Raw genomic sequence first — 16,829 nt, forward strand, 5'->3', positions numbered from 1 at the left:
ATACACTGCCACCTACTGTACTGGAGTGTGACGCCAGTCACGGCCTAACTACATAAAATTATCTTAATTAGTCCTGTTCCTCTAAGAAAGTGAAATAGAGCCCTAGACACCACTTTCCTCCCCCCACTACACCACCCAAACCCCAGCCCCGTCCAGCCTCTCTAACCATTTCACATAATCTTATCCTATCATACAGTTCACAAAATGTCCAGCCTCTCTAACCATTTCACATAATCTCTCCCTATCATACAATTCACAAAATATCAACACATGCTCCACCGTTTCCTCCACTAAACACTCATCACACAGGCCTGTTTCATGTCTCCCTATCATCCACCTGTGTGCCCAGACCGTAGTCTACTCCACACAACTTCCTCTCTCCTACATCCCATACTCCCCACCTCTTCCTTTACTGACCGATACAATTGCCTCCCATTACTACTATCATCCCACTCCCTTTGCCAAAAATCAAGCCCTTTTGCCCGGATCAAGGACTTGACTTCCCTGTGGCCCAGTGGGAACTGAATATCTACCCCCGCTCTCCTTAGCCACCACATCAGCCTTCTCATTACCCTCCACACCCACATGGGCGGGAACCCAGCAAAAGCTTACCACCACTCCCATCCTCTCCAATCCCATTAACAGCACCATCATCTCCACAAACAAGTCTCCCCTATCTGACCTGCCCGTCTTCACACTACTCAACACCTCAGCCGAATCAGAGCAGATCACCTCTCGGAGTGGTTTCATCTCCTCCACCCATCTCAAACCTATAATCATGGCCATCAACTCGGCCGCATACACTGATACATAATCAGTTAACCGCTTACATACTCTAACATTCAAATCTGGGATATACACCCCAGCCCCCACCCTACCACTGAATGGATCCTTTGAACCATCTGTATATATCCCTAAAAACACATAATACTGATTATCTATATAGCTCTCCACACACCGTCTCACATATTCACCCCATTCTCTGCTGCCCTCAATCATATCCACATCTACACTTGGTTTTGTAAAACAGCCACTGAGGAACGTTCCCCAATGCAATTGCCGGCCCGTTTACTTCCTCATCAGGGGCACAGCTATGTAATGTCTGACTAAAAACTTGAGCCAAGTGGTCTTTCCTGTGTGATGGCTCTTTCCAAAAATATTCTGTCTGTGGCATAATTAACCTGTCTCATGTTTGTCTTGTAAACAATGCACCCTAGAGAAGCATTGTTTATTTTTTACATTCATTTGAATTAAATGTCAAAATGTTTCTTCTACTTCTGAAAAACAAAACACTGTAAGTTGTGCTTTAGAGGTATAAGGTGAGGGAGCCGAAGCCTTGAGTATAAATCCCTGATGGGATCCCATGTGACACCAGTTAATGAGTTAAACCCATGTTGTTGACAGGCATGCCTACATGTCATCATTGTCATGCCATTTCCAGTTACAGTTGCATCTGAACCTCATGTCCCATCCGTGTGGCAATGTGCAGTGTCAGTGCAAAGCATTTGAACTCTCAGAACAGTGTCCAGTCTAAAACCTATACGGCTGCAGAGCCAAGACACCATAATTACATGAGAAGGCAAACAGAGACGAAGGAACATCTCTGCATCTCTGGTGCTTAAAGGTGTTAATAATACTACAATAATAGAGATGAACTGCACAATTAATATTCAACTTTAAAATGTGACTAGCTGCACCCAGTTCTGCATTACTGAACCATGTCCAGATATGAGATCAGTGCTCAAACTCATGTTCCAACTGCTCTTTTGAGGCTGTTACCAGGCTTCATATTTGCATGCAAGACTTGGATATTAATGATAAGAACAAGGATGCTGTATTTGCCTTTCAAATATCTCAGTAATAATAAGATACCAGAACACGTTGGACCAGTGATTGATAACAGAAAGCCTGTGTAAGACACTAACAGGTTTACAGTGAAAGAGAATGCCCTAGTGACCCGGTGAGAGCTTTGCAGCGAACGACACTAAGCCGTCAGCTCTAGAAGGTCTACTTACTCTCCCTTCAGGGAGTGTCAGATAGCTTCCATACAGCATAGCAGGGGAAACCCTGACCCTAAACCATGGTCGATATGACAATTGACAGCCTTGATCCTTGAGCCTTCTTCCATGTCTTCTTCCTATTCAACCGGTCATCAACTGTCTTACCTTTGAGTCCTGGTTGATACAGTACCTCTTAGTCTTCAGCCATTACAACAAGGCTTTGTTGAAGTCTGCAGTTATCACGGATTATGAAAGGAGGAAGCAATGTGGAGTGAAATTGACAATTTATGTAAAACAGACCTGTTTTATAACCTGTTGCCCTAGGGGCAAACTTATCAAACTTTCTGTCATGAAATGAAGCAAGTGTTATGCCTCTAAGTGATGTATTATAAAATTAGTTGACAGTAGAGGTGCTTTGCAGGTGACTTGAGGTATATAACACGAAGAGACGAGGCAGGAAGACACACGATCAAGATGTAATTGGTTAGCAATCAGTTATGAATGCAACAGCTATGGACATATTCTAAGGCTGTCTCTCCAATAGCACTACTTGGCCCATATCAAGGTTTGTTCTTGGTCCCAGCGGATTTCTCAGACAAATGCTTTCTGCTACATTGTCTGCACACAAAATCTGTCCATATTGAGTGTTCAGGTGGTGTTACCAAACAGGCAGATTTTCTAGTCTGCTAAATTTAAACCTTTCTCCTTGCTAACTGGGATGAATGGCAGTTGGGACTGGGGAAGGTGAGAACCTGCAGGTACAGCAGCCAACATCCCTACACTACCGGCCTTTCCATCATGCGACCGCTACAGAACGAACAGTCCCTATAGAAAGTGTAAGCATGGGCACGGGGCTTATATTCACGTTCTACTCCACATGCAGAATACGATCTAATCCCCAACCTGATCTCATCAAACCAGCGCTAGCTAGGCCACGAGGGCCCAGAGCTAAGCAGGCTGCAGCCGCTGTGTCCCACACACAGTGTGTTCTCTCAGTGGGTAAACCACTGCACTGTGAGCAAGGATGGATCCAACATGCACTACATAAAGCTGAACAATGCTGCAGGTGGAAATTGGAACATATAGCCTACTGAAGCACTCAGGTTTTTTTAGTCATAGGAAATTGCCTCAATTCAGTCTACTCCAATCTGCACCTTTGTATAGTGTTTTGCATCTACTGCTAACAAGGGGCATATTATTCAGGACAACTCAACATTACATTTACAGAAATATATTCTGCAGAACAGACATGAGATTGATGATTCTCTGTCTTGCATAAAATTCTATCCGTTACATTTCTATCTGCCTCGGTCTAGTCTAAACGTCCCAGCCTGCCGTAGAAGCCGCAGGAATGCAGCCAACTAACCCACAGAGACCAGCGCTATGTGTGCCGGCGTTGTTGCGTGCAAAGCCAGGTCTCAGTAGCAGGAATCGATTGTTTTAGTGGCCGGTGGGTGGGTTCTATTATGTTTAATTTCAAACAAAAACAATATTGACTGGTGCCTCATCCCTGTTCCCCCTCCACATCGACCCAACCTCTTGCCCCAGAGCCTACAGCTAAATGTAAACTGAAAAGAACCTTCACACAGAGATTGGAATCGAAGACACGTTCCTTTCTTTTTTGTTTTATTTTTCTGGTTTCCTCTCAGAGAGAAAACATTAGACACTTGTTTTTAAGCACCATATGAAAAACGGTAAATGTCATGATCATGTATCAAGAGTCAATTCTGGAATATTCTGCGAGAATTGTTCACACTGAACTGTACAGTTGAAGTCAGAAGTTTACACACACCTTAGCCAAATACATTTAAACTCAGTTTTTCACAATTCCTCACATTTATTCCTAGTAAAAATTCCCTGTCTTATGTCAGTTAGGATCACCACTTTATTTTAAGAATGTGAAATGTAAGAATAATAGTAGAGAGAATGATTTATTTCAGCTTTTATTTATTTCATCACATTCCCAGTGGGTCAGAAGTTTACATATATTCAATTTGTATTTGGTAGCATTGCCTTTAAATTGTTTAACTTGGGTCAAACGTTTCAGGTAGCCTTCCACAAGCTTCCCACAATAAGTTGGGTGAATTTTGGCCCATTCCTCCTGACAGAGCTGGTGTAACTGAGTCAGGTTTGTAGGCCTCCTTGCTCGCACACGCTTTTTCAGTTCTGCCCACACATTTTCTATAGGATTGAGGTCAGGGCTTTGTGATGGCCACTCCAATACCTTGACTTTGTTGTCCTTAAGCCATTTTGCCACAACTTTGGAAGTATGCTTGGGGTCATTGTCCATTTGGAAAACCCATTTGCGACCAAGCTTTAACTTCCTGACTGAGGTCTTGAGATGTTGCTTCAATATATCCACATAATTTTCCTTCCTCATGATGCCATCTATTTTGTGAAGTGCACCAGTCCCTCCTGCAGCAAAGCACCCCCACAGCATGATGCTGCCACCCCCGTGCTTCACGCTTGGGATGGTGTTCTTCGGCTTGCAAGCCTTCCCCTTTTTCCTCCAAACATAACGATGGTCATTATGGCCAAACAGTTCTATTTTTGTTTCATCAGACCAGAGGACATTTCTCCAAAAAGTACAATCTTTGTCCCCATGTGCAGTTGCAAACCGTAGTCTGGCTTTTTTATGGCGGTTTTGGAGCAGTGGCTTCTTCCTTGCTGAGCGGCCTTTCAGGTTATGTCGATATAGGACTCGTTTTACTGTGGATATAGATACTTTTGTACCCGTTTCCTCCAGCATCTTCATAAGGTCCTTTGCTGTTGTTCTGGGATTGATTTGCACTTTTCGCACCAAAGTACGTTCATCTCTAGGAGACAGAACGCGTCTCCTTCCTGAGCGGTATGACGGCCGCATGGTCTCATGGTGTTTATACTTGCGTACTATTGTTTGTACAGATGAATGTGGAACCTTCAGGCATTTCGAAATTGCTCCCAAGGATGAACCAGACTTGTGGAGGTCTACAAAAAAAAATCTGAGGTCTTGGCTGATTTCTTTTGATTTTCCCATGATGAAATAATCTGTCTTTAAACAATTGTTGGAAAAATTACTTGTGTCAAGCACAAAGTAGATGTCCTAACCGACTTGCCAAAACTATAGTTTGTTAACAAGAAATGTGTGGAGTGGTTGAAAAACAAATGTTAATGTATGTAAACTTCCAACTTCAACTGTATGTACTGTAGATTGAGAATGAGTCGAACAATACACAGGAGCGCCATGACACCCCAACATCACATTCATTATTGCCTCCCAAATCGCAGAATAGAGGCAATGATAAAGCATGCTTTCAGAGTTTATTTTTGTAACTTTGTTACGTTCTTTTTCTAGAAAACACAGTAGCACAGTAAATAAATACTTCCAAAAATATTGATTAAAATAAGATTCACGTTGATCCAATATGCCCTTGGAAATGTAATTCCTTCTTTTATCACAGCTGTAGCAGCTTGATGTTAGATACAGCCTGTCTGTCTAACCAAGGTCTAGTTCTGAGGTGTGAGTATTGACTTGCTCAAGGGCATTTTCTATTGAAGGACAATGCAGTGATGAAGTATTGATGTTTCGCAGAACACTGAGGCGTAGTGGAAGCAAAATCCAGGACTGAGAACTTACTGAAATCAATTATTTTTAACCTCTTAGCAGGAGGAGGCAGAGCGAGACAGAGTGAGAGAAACCAACGGCAGATTTGAAGCCTGTATATTGCTTGCGATTTTTTAACCAGAAAAAAATCTGAATTTAGTTAAAAAAATAAAATAATCTTCCTTCTCAGTGTTGGGGAAGCTACTCTGAAAATATAGTTTACCAAGTTACCAATTACTTTGCACTGGAAGAAGTTACGCTTAACTTATAGCTTACTTAACTAAAGTTACTTTGAAAAAGTAGTTCACTACATCCAAATTACTACGTGAAAAATTATATCTGAAATGTCAGACTACAAATTGCAAGACAGATCACTCTGGAGTCAAATTATAATAATTTAGCCTATTAAACAAAAACACTTAAAAAAGTGACAATTAGGCAGGTCTGATGCCGAAAAAGAAAGGAAGTTCTTGCCAAATTAATCATAAAAAAAAAAAGTAGTGTAGTTCCAGTAGTTAGCAAAATAAGTAATTAACTGAAAACACTACCAAGATTAGAATTGAGTTCAACTACCACCAAGATACTGACAAATGTAGTTCAATGACTAGTTGCACTACATGTAGTTCACTACTCCCCAACACTGCCCCTTCTTATGATTACAGAACAAAAAAAAGAAAATATAGAATATGTTCTGAACAAAAGTGGACACCGTGTCAGATGCTCATGTCTCAGACATGAGAGGCAGAGTCTATAAAGCAACAAAGAGCTTTGAAAAGAGAACAAAAAAAGGTGCGTGCCAACTGCCATCCCTCCTGGGTCTCGTTCAGAAGGGTCTGAAACCCTGTTTACCTGAGCTGGTCTGCAGGTAGGGTATACCACCGCGGCTTGAAAACATTTGCTCCCGTTTCAGAGATTATGAACATGACCTAGGTGTACCCACACCAAGTTCTGTAGCGGACATGCCCATTCTGAAATCAACCCTTAGCTCCAACTCCTAGGCCCTTTTTGATGAACAACTGTAGTGCTAATGGAACTGGAAGGGTGTAGTAGTATGAGATAACTTTCACCTAGCTTCCTGAGGACTAGTTGACTTGGCTCTATAACCATATTGCTCAACAGCAACCCTTCCAGAAGTACGAGGGCCGTCAAGCCGTGCCTAGTGGTTGGGGCTAAAGGTTGACTTCGGACTGGGTGATAGTCTGACTGCCACTACATGGCAGGTGCACTGATCTCTATCCCACTACTCATAAAATCGAGTGTAGTCTGTCCCATCCCACACCACACCTGGGATTTGTAGTCCTACTATACATTGTAGCTGTAGTCCGTCAGGTAGTTCTTTAGCCTGTTGGGTAAAGGCAGCTCCTGCACCTGCCTGGTGGCGTTGTTGATGGCGATCCGGCACAGGTGCTGTAGAGAGGGCACGGCAGTGTACACAGGCTTGGTCAGGAGCAGCTGAACTGTCCCGTTGGGTGGGGCCAGGGACTGCGACTCCCCTGACGACGCCCCTTTACTGGTAGTCCTGGACAGCTGCACGTAGTGTTCCACCAGGTGCACCACACTGTCAAACTGTTTGAGCTTGGGCTTGATCAGCACCACCGAGTCCAGTTTAAACTTGCCCTCCTTGTACTCGATGCGCAAGTTGGTGGGGCCGGCGGAGGTCATGGCAGAGATGGTGAACAGGTAGTCCCTCTGGGAGCTGTCTCGCACCAGGAAGGTTCCCTCCGATGCATCCTGGAGAATCTCTTTGGCTTCGTTGGCGGTCAGGCTGCCCCAGTACCAGCCTGTTAGGAGAGAGAGAGAGAAACACACACATGCATTAGCACAAGGAGACAGGACAAAACAAACACTGGGCTATTCAAAGAAAACAATATCCTTTTTATGAGAACAGACGGTAATCCAAATCCAAATCTCATGCACGAACGCACACATACAGTCAAACTATGCACATGAACATAAACCTGAATCTAAGCCTTTACCCTAAAAAAGCCCTCTGTACTGTCCACATGAATTTTAAAACAAATTCCACTTGGTCTTAGAGAGAGTGGGTTAACATGTTAAATTCTCACCATTTTTGTAGTGACTTTTGCAGTGAAATGTATGAGAGGAATCTCTGCAGTTAGCCTACACATCAGCAGTGACTGTCTACCTCCATCCCACCCTCTCACTGACCCCCTCAGACCCTCAACCCAAAAACTCTTAAGTTTGACTGGATTTGTGGAGGTTAGAGATTCTCCAGTACTTTTGTATACTTTTTAGGCAGTAGTTCTGAAAGTAGCACTCACAAGCCAAAACTGGTACCCTTTAGTGCAGGGTTCCCCAACTGGTGACCCACAGGTGGTTTTATTTGGTCCCCCATCTTTTCTGAGCGAAAAATTATAATATACATACATACGACAACTGGTCAAAATAACAAAAAATATGTAGTGTTGTCAGACCTCGAATAATGCAAAGAAAATAACTTCATGTTAATTTTTAAACAACACTAATGTTTTAACTTAGGAAGAGTTCAGAAATCAATATTTGGTGGAATAACCCTGATTTTCAAATCACAGCTTTCATGCGTCTTGGCATGCTCTCCACCAGTCTTTCACATTGATGTTGGGTGACTTTATGCCACTCCTGGAGCAGAAATTCAAGCAGCTCGGCTTTGTTTGATGGCTTGTGACCATCCATCTTCCTCTTGATCACATTCCAGAAGTTTTCAATGGGGTTCAGGTCTGGAGATTGGGCTGGCCATGACAGGGTCTTGTTCTGGTGGTCCTCCATCCACACCTTGATTGAGCTGGCTGTGTGGCATGGCGCATTGTCCTGCTGGAAAAACCAATCCTCAGAGTTGGGGAACAATGTCAGAGCAAAAGGAAGCAAGTCTTCTTACAGAACAACCTTGTACGTGGCTTGATTCATGCGTCCTTCACAAAGTCAAATCTGCCCGATTCCAGCCTTGCTGAAGCACCCCCAGATCATCACCGATCCTCCACCAAATGTCACAGTGGGTGCGAGACACTGTGGCTTGTAGGTCTCTCCAGGTCTCCTTCTAACCATTAGACGACCAGGTGTTGGGCAAAGTTGAAAATTGGACTCATCAGAGAAGATGACCTTACTCTAGTCCTCTACGGTCCAATCCTTATGGTCTTTTGCAAACCTCAGCCTGGCTCTTCTTTACTTCTCATTGATGAAGGCCTTTTTTCTAGCTTTGCATGACTTCAGCCCTGCCCCTAGGAGCCTGTTTCGAACCGTCCTCGCCGTGCACTTCACCCCAGCTTCCGTTTGCCATTCTTTTTGTAGGTCACTTGATGTCATCCTACGGTTGTTGAGTGACATTCGAATGAGTTGGCGGTCATCCCGGTCAGTAGAGAGTCGTTTCCGCCCTCTGCCGGTCTGTAGCTTTGTCGTCTCCAATGTCTGCTGCTTGACCTTGTTCTTATGAACCGCCGTCTTTGAAATCTTAAGGATGGAAGCAACCTGACGCTCACTGTATCCCTCTGCCAGTAAAGCCTGAATTTAACCCTTATTTTCCTCATTCAAAACATTCCTTTTTGGGATGGTCCATAGTTATTTTTTGATTAATATTACTTTTGAGGTACTATTAGCACTGTTTTTGCCATCCAGCTGGTCCTACTGCAAGAGGATAGTGATGACACAGCAGTGGTTTTTATACTTTTCTTTGTTAAATAAGATTTGGTTCAGGTGATCACCTAATTCAGTAGAATGAGGTGTGCCTGTGTTGGAATTCAACAGACACTGGAATGGAATGGCTGTCATACATGTAGAGATGCTGATTTAAGAAACATTTGTAGTGGTCTCTTCACTTTTTCCAGAGCTGTATGAGATATATATATATATATAACACACACACACACACACACACACACACAGCTCTGGAAAAAATTAATAGACCACTGCAAATGTGTCTTAAATCCTCTTGCTCAGTTGTGCACCGGGGCCTCCCACTTCTCTTTCTATTCTGGTTAGAGCCAGTTTGCGCTGTTCTGTGAAGGGAGTAGTATACAGCGTTGTACGAGATCTTCAGTTTCTTGGTAATTTCTCGCATGGAATAGCCATTTTGAGCCTGTAATCGAACCCACAATTGTTTGCTTCTTCCCAGTTTTATTGCTTCTTTAAAAAATCAACAGTTTTCAGCTGTGCTAACATAATTGCAAAAGGGTTTGCTAATTATCAATTAGCCTTTTAAAATGATAAACTTGGATTTGCAAACACAACATGCCATTGGAACACAGGACTGACGGTTGCTGATAATGGACCTCTGTACGCCTATGTAGATATTCCATTAAAAAAAAATCAGCCGTTTCCAGCTACAATAGCCATTTACAACATTAACAATGTCTACACTGTATTTCTGATCAATTCTATGTTATTTTAAAATGGACCAAAAAAAAGAAAAAAAAAAGAAATCGAAAACAAGGACATTTCTAAGTGACCCTAAACCTTTGAACAGTAGTATATATATATATATATATACACACACACACACACACACACACATACACACACTACCAGTCAAGAGTTTGGACACCTACTCATTCAAGGGTTTTTCTTTATTTTTACCATTGTAGAATAATAGTGAAGACATCAAAACTATGAAATAACACATATGGAATCATGTAGTAACCAAAAATGTGTTAAACAAATCAAAATATAATTAGCCACCCTTTGCCTTGATGACAGCTTTGCACACTCTTGGCATTCTCTCAACCAGCTTCATGAGGTAGTCACCTGGAATGCATTTCAACTAACAGGTGTGCCTTGTTAAAAGTGAATTTGTGGAATTTCTTTCCTTTTAATGCATTGGATGGGTGGTATACAGAAGATTTGGTAAAGACCAAGTCCATATTATGTCAAGAACAGCTCAAATAAGCAAAGAGAAATGAGAGTCCATCATTACTTTAAGACATGAAGGTAGTCAATACGGAAAATGTCAAGAACTTTGAACGTTTTTTCAAGTGCAGTCGCAAAAACCATCAAGCGCAATGATGAAACTGGCTCTCATGAGGACCGCCACAGGAATGGAAGACCCAGAGTTACCTCAGCTGCAGAGGATAAGTTCATTAGAGTTACCTGCCTCAGAAATTGCAGTCCAAATAAATGCTTCACAGAGTTCAAGTAACAGACACATCTCAACATCAACTGTTCAGAGGAGACTGTGTGAATCAGGCCTTCATGGTCTAATTGCTGCAAAGAAACCATTACCAAAGGACACCAATAATAAGAAGAGACTTGCTTGGGCCAAGAAACAAGCAATGGACATTAGACTGGTGGAAATGTGTCTTTTGGTCTGGAGTCCAAATTTGAGATTTTTGGTTCCAACCGCTGTGTCTTTGTGAGACGCGGTGTGGGTGAACGGATGATCTCTGCATGTTTAGTTCCCACCGTAAAGCATTGAGAAGGAGGTGTGATGGGGTGGGGGTACTTTGCTGGTGACATTGTCTGTGATTTATTTAGAATTCAAGGCACACTTAACCAGCATTGCTACCACTGCATTCTGCAGCGATACGCCATCCCATCTGGTTTGGTCTTAGTGGGACGGACTATCATTTGTTTTTCAACAGGACAATGACCCAACATACCTCCAGGCTGTGTAAGGGCTATTTTACCAAGAAGGAAAGTGATGGAGTGCTGCATCAGATGACTTGGCCTCCACAATCCCCCGACCTCAACCCAGTTGAGATGGTTTGGGATGAGTCGGACGGCAGAGTGAAATAAAAGCAGCCAACAAGTGCTCATCATATGTGGGAACTCCTTCAAGACTGTTGGAAAAGCATTCCAGGTGAAGCTGGTTGAGAGAATGCCAAGAGTGTGAAAAGCTGTCATCAAGGCAAAGGATGGCTATTTGAAGAATGTCAAATATATCTTGATTTGTTTAACACATTTTTGGTTACTACATGATTCCATGTGTTAATTAATAGTTTTGATGTCTTCAGTATTATTCTACAATGTAAAAAATAGTAAAAATAAAGAAAAACCCTTGAATTAGTAGGTGTGTCCAAACTTTTGACTGGTACTGTAATGTATGTATGCATACACACACATTATTGTTTTATTGAATTGTTGTTATAATAGAGAAACATGATCATAAGCAAGTATTGAAATTATTATGTTTTAGTCAAAAAATGTGCTTTGCTTGTAAAATAAAGGAAAAAAAAAAAAAAAAGTCAACTTCATATTAATCATCTCCAGCACCACCCCAACATGTGAAAATTGCCCGTTTCTATGTTTTGTAGTAAAAAATATTGAAGATAAGTGTTTCCAATGACATCAACCAATTAGTAAGCAATGCCTACTAATAATTGGTGATGTCATTGGAAACACTTACCTTCCATATTTTTTTACTACAAAACATAGAAATTGGCAATTTTCACATATGTTGATGTAGGGGTGTTGCTGGAGATGATGAATATGAAGTTCACATGCTTTTCCCCCCCTTTAATGATAATACATGCCTCTTAAAATACATTAAAGATGCTTGATCTTTGAATAGCCCACAAATGTCTACCTAATAAATGAACACCTCCGTTTTAAGATCACAGCATTGGACAAGCCCTTTGTGCATCTCTAAAAATAAGAATGATCCCCCTCTCCACAGCATTCACATAATGGCAATCCTATAATTCACTCTAACAGCATTTGAAGTGGAACATACATTTCATTAGAACAGTAAATGAACACAATTCGTGTGACTTCTAAGAACAATTAACATCAATGCCTAACTTATGAATGAAGGCACATTTTATTAATTCATAGACATGTTCTGAACATTTTTTCATTTGAATGCGTCTAATTGTTAAAAAAAAAGTAGTCTTCCAACAAACTCACAATAGCCTATAACAAAACGTCCTTATACATTCTGCGACTTAAAAACAAAGTGAAGTGTCTACCTCGTGCACGAATTACTACGATTTTCAAGAGACTAAATCCGTTACTGTTCAGGATAAATAGAGGTGAAATGCATTCATTGAACGATGGAATGCCAAGTGTGCTTTGTTTAGTTGTCATTTTCAACCATACATAATGAATACAGACAGTGCGTACTGCATGACCGCATGCATATCTTGATAGATATGGGCACGAGCATTTAGATAAGGTTACTTTCAAACTAGTTTGCTTTACAATTACTCGTTTTTTCAGGGCCATAATAGAGATACATTACCTTGTTTTGCGTTTTTATTACAAATAAATATTTTGAAAGTTAGGCTATATCGTTTATTTGTAATTCAGAAAAGCTATTGACATTCTGTGTCATGCTCGTATGTTTGTAACGATACTGGTAAAACTGTACTAGAACACTGAAAATAGGCACATTTAGTAATCATGTCGAAATGTGTGTGTAGAGTTAATCTAAAACTATAAAATGAGGACATGCACTCACCTGTATTTTTAAGGTCTTTCATGGCCTGAGCGATGCGAGTCTCATCGTGACTCCGTATCCGTTCTTCTCTCATTTTCGACGGTCTCCGTGGATTCGGGTGAGTGGCAGGTCATTAGGGAACCACCCGAAATTGCCCAGCCGTAGGCCAAAAGACATCCGACAAATGCAAAAATATTCCCCAAAAGACAGGCAGTTGCCCCACAGTCGCAAGTTTCTTCTTTAATTTTATGAATGAATGTATCGTCCTGTAAATTAATAAATACAACACACACGTACATGAATGCAGTTTAGCCACGGACATTCGTGCTAGATAACAGCTAACGTTACATTGTAACATATCCGTTATGTGCTTGACTCCAGCCACCCAAGTCATGACTCCAGCCACCCAAGTCATGACTCCAGCCACCCGTCATAGACAGTTTGCTCTGCTACCGCAAGGATGCACCAACAGGACCCTGAACAGCTTCTACCCCTAAGCCATAAGCCTGCTAAATAGTTAACCAAATAGCTACCCGGACTATCTGCATTGACCCACCTTTGCACTAATTCTTCTGACTCATCACATAAACTGCTGCTAATGCTTAATATATATCCTGTTACCTAGTCACTTTACCCCTACCCTTAAGTAGCCTACAAATCTACCTGAAATTACCTCGTACATTACATTTACGTCATTTAGCAGACGCTCTTATCCAGAGCGATTTACAGGAGCAATTAGGGTTAAGTGCCTTGCTCAAGGGCACATCGACAGATTTTTCACCTAGTCGGCTCGGGGATTAGAACCAGCGACCTTTCGGTTACTGTCACAACGCTCTTAACCACTAAACTACCTGCCGCCACATCAACTCGGTACTGGTATCCCTGTAACATAGAAATATAATTGTGTGGGAATCCTAAACCTATAAAGGCGTGTAGTAATTGAATTTCTCTCTGATATGAAAGATACATTCCTTATGTTTCCGAAATCTTACCGCAAGTGACGCGTTTTAACTATCAGAACGAGCGTCCGGGCTCTAACTCCCCATGCCAGAAGATACTTCAATAGGCGCTAAAGGTAGTTGATGTATATGAATGGGGTTACGTTTGCGCAAGTTTTTATTTATTTTTTAAACATGGCAAGGAAGGGAGCACGAAACAAGGTATGGCAAGGAAGGGAGCACGAAACAAGGTGAACACTGAAAAGCCTAATTCATTCGCTTGATAAATCTTAAATAAAACAATAAAATAAAATACAACTTTCACTTATATGCGCGAGGTATTACAATTCATCATTGGAGATGAAAGATTAGGGACGTTTTTTTTTTTATGTCTGCATTCAAATATAAGTAAACAGATTAGGGAACGTTCTGCGAAATCGACTCTACTTCTCGGAAATTGCAATGGCAGTTTAAACTCACTATATGCAGGGAGGGGATACTGAAAACAGATAAATCACCATCATCAGCCTTGTTCGGTGTTTGCAACTTGTCTATTGTAGCTATGTTTAATTGATTATTTTGTGTAGGCTACATTAAAGCCTCCATTGTGGTTGTGTAAATTTGCACCGTCGTTTTTAAATAACCCCGTTCCAAAGCCAATAAAGCACGTGCCATTTGCATAATGATCACAACACATAGCTAACATTACATTTTAGCTATCTAATGCTGACTAGCTAGTTTACAAAGTAAATATACTATTAACTGATAGTTGTATTAATGAATTCTCACCTATTTGCGAGTGGATCCAGCACCAAACGACTCTACCGATGATCATTCAAATACGCACTTCTCCCTAAAGAAAGGGGACTAAGATTAATAAACAAAGCACAAACCCGCTCATTAGCTATACACTTCCAGGGAACGGCTAGCTAGTTTAGCCATGTCGATCACACTGAAAGATGACAGATCACATAGCTAGAGTTTTCCATGTCGTATTATTTATCTTCTGGCGGGCTAATCAATCGGTTGGCAATTTGGCGTGATGGCAAACAAACTCAGAATATTTTCCAACCCGTGGTGCAAAACAGGCGATGACAACGTCTCGCGACCGAGGCAAATCGACTTGGCACGACTCGCTCGCTGCTGGTAATGTTAAGATGTAAAATACCATGCAGAAAGTCACCAAACCACGCTTGTCTTGTTTTTGGTACAGATCCCAATGACCGTCTTTTCTGCGTCGTTGAATCCCCTTCCTTCGGTATGTGTTTTTAATAACCAAATCCTCATTAAACCCACAGCTATACACAAAAGACCGATTTCCAAGAACTTTCCAGGAATCGCGTCACGTGGTGTAGAGCGCAACCATTTTTAAGGTAGTGCCAAGCCAGCTGCACCTCATTAATATATTCGCTTGCTCATAATGTGTGTGCGTGTCTGCCTGTGTGTGAGAGAGAATAGAAGAAAGAGAGCTAGTGGTAGAGCGGGAGAGAGAGAAATATATATATATATTTTTTTTTACAAAATTCCAAGAAAATCCTTTCAAAGAAACCTATATTTTCATGGAAACCATGAAGTGTCCAGTTCCCTGAGCGCTGCTAAACCCTAACCCGCCTGCTGCTATAGGCTACAATAACCACACAAATCCCATTTTAAATGGGATTGTGCCCGTTGAATTAGTCTAACTAACTTTTTAATTAACCACCTTATTTGTTTGGCTTTGAATATACCGAGTCTTTGTTGGGGACACACACATGTTGTTATGTAGGCCTAAAATTGATTTATGATGGTCTTTAAAGATGTAGGGTCTTACTCAAAACGCGCGCGCTGCCGCCCCAAAGGAGAGAGCTGGATGGGGTGCGGACGCAGCGGGAAAGACAAGCAGGTCCAGGGCCTCAAATCACTTTACACAACAAGCAGCATGCTATTTGACAAATGTATGACCTTACTTAGCAATAGGCCTGGATCATTGATAGACTTAGGCAAATATGCCTACTGCTGGCTTCATCTGCAAGGGTCAAACATACAATAGGCCTATAGGGAAGCCACAGAGAGGTCATTGTGTCAAGGTCAAGCCTGAAAGGAGAATATCACCCACATAGGGTGCGTTCGTAAATTCGTTCTGGCTATCTACTCCGATTTCAGAGCACTCTAGTCTGAGTGTGCCAGAGCGCAGAATAACTGATGAATTTATGAACGTTCAACACCCGTTGAATATGGCTGGTGTCAGTAAACGTTGGCAAAAAAAGCTTAATTAAATTGTTGCCAGCAGCACAGTCAACGCTCTGGATAACATGAAAACAGCCCAACCAGCTCTGCTAGGGCGAGTAAAATGGTCAGAGTGAGGCTGTTCTCTCATTTGTGTCTGAAAGTAGCTAGCAAGTTAGCCAACGTTAGCCAGTTACCTTGGGTACTTGACTGCGGTTGTGAGGTCAGAACGCTCGGATCATCCCTACTCCTCGGCCAGAGCGTCCAGTGTGTGCTCTGAGAGCGAAACGCTCTGAATTTACGAAAGGACAATCTGACAACGCTCTGAATTTACAAACGCCCAGAGCGCACTCTGGCACTCCAGATTGAATTGACGAACACACCCATAGACTGTTATAATGGCCCTGAAGGGCATCACTATATGTGTGTCAGAAAATATATTATGGTTCTGTGGACAATGTATGGGCATCATAGGCTAGTCTAGCCTATCACTATCACCTGGGGATATGTTGGCGGTCCCTATAGCAAGCAGTTGAAAAAGGTTATGGGTGGCATTATCCACTCTCTGTGCTATGTACATAAGTATGGGTACAAACACTCTTTTCTACCCGACGTAAAATTAATTGCAATTCAACATCGGGTTTCCAGGCAAGGGTTAACAGTGTTGGGGAGTAGCGATTAGCGAACTACAAGTAGCCTATTTCAACTAGTAATTTCACTACATTTTGCAGTCACTTGGT

At 41.8% G+C, this 16,829-nt stretch overlaps 1 protein-coding gene across 1 annotated transcript; it reads right to left on the reverse strand.

The window, feature by feature from the left end:
* Nucleotides 1-6,089: 6,089 nt before the first annotated feature.
* On the reverse strand, nt 6,090-15,275 carry LOC121559144 (suppressor of cytokine signaling 2-like). Its single transcript, XM_045208753.1, is given in 5 exon segments — nt 6,090-7,364; nt 12,968-13,014; nt 13,016-13,212; nt 14,674-14,737; nt 14,957-15,275. Coding segments are annotated over 3 exon segments (591 nt in total). The 5' UTR covers nt 13,081-13,212; nt 14,674-14,737; nt 14,957-15,275; the 3' UTR covers nt 6,090-6,885.
* Between the last annotated feature and the right edge of the window lie 1,554 nt (nt 15,276-16,829).

This window comes from Coregonus clupeaformis, chromosome 28 (genome assembly GCF_020615455.1).
Source record: "Coregonus clupeaformis isolate EN_2021a chromosome 28, ASM2061545v1, whole genome shotgun sequence".
Lineage (NCBI taxonomy): Eukaryota > Metazoa > Chordata > Actinopteri > Salmoniformes > Salmonidae > Coregonus > Coregonus clupeaformis.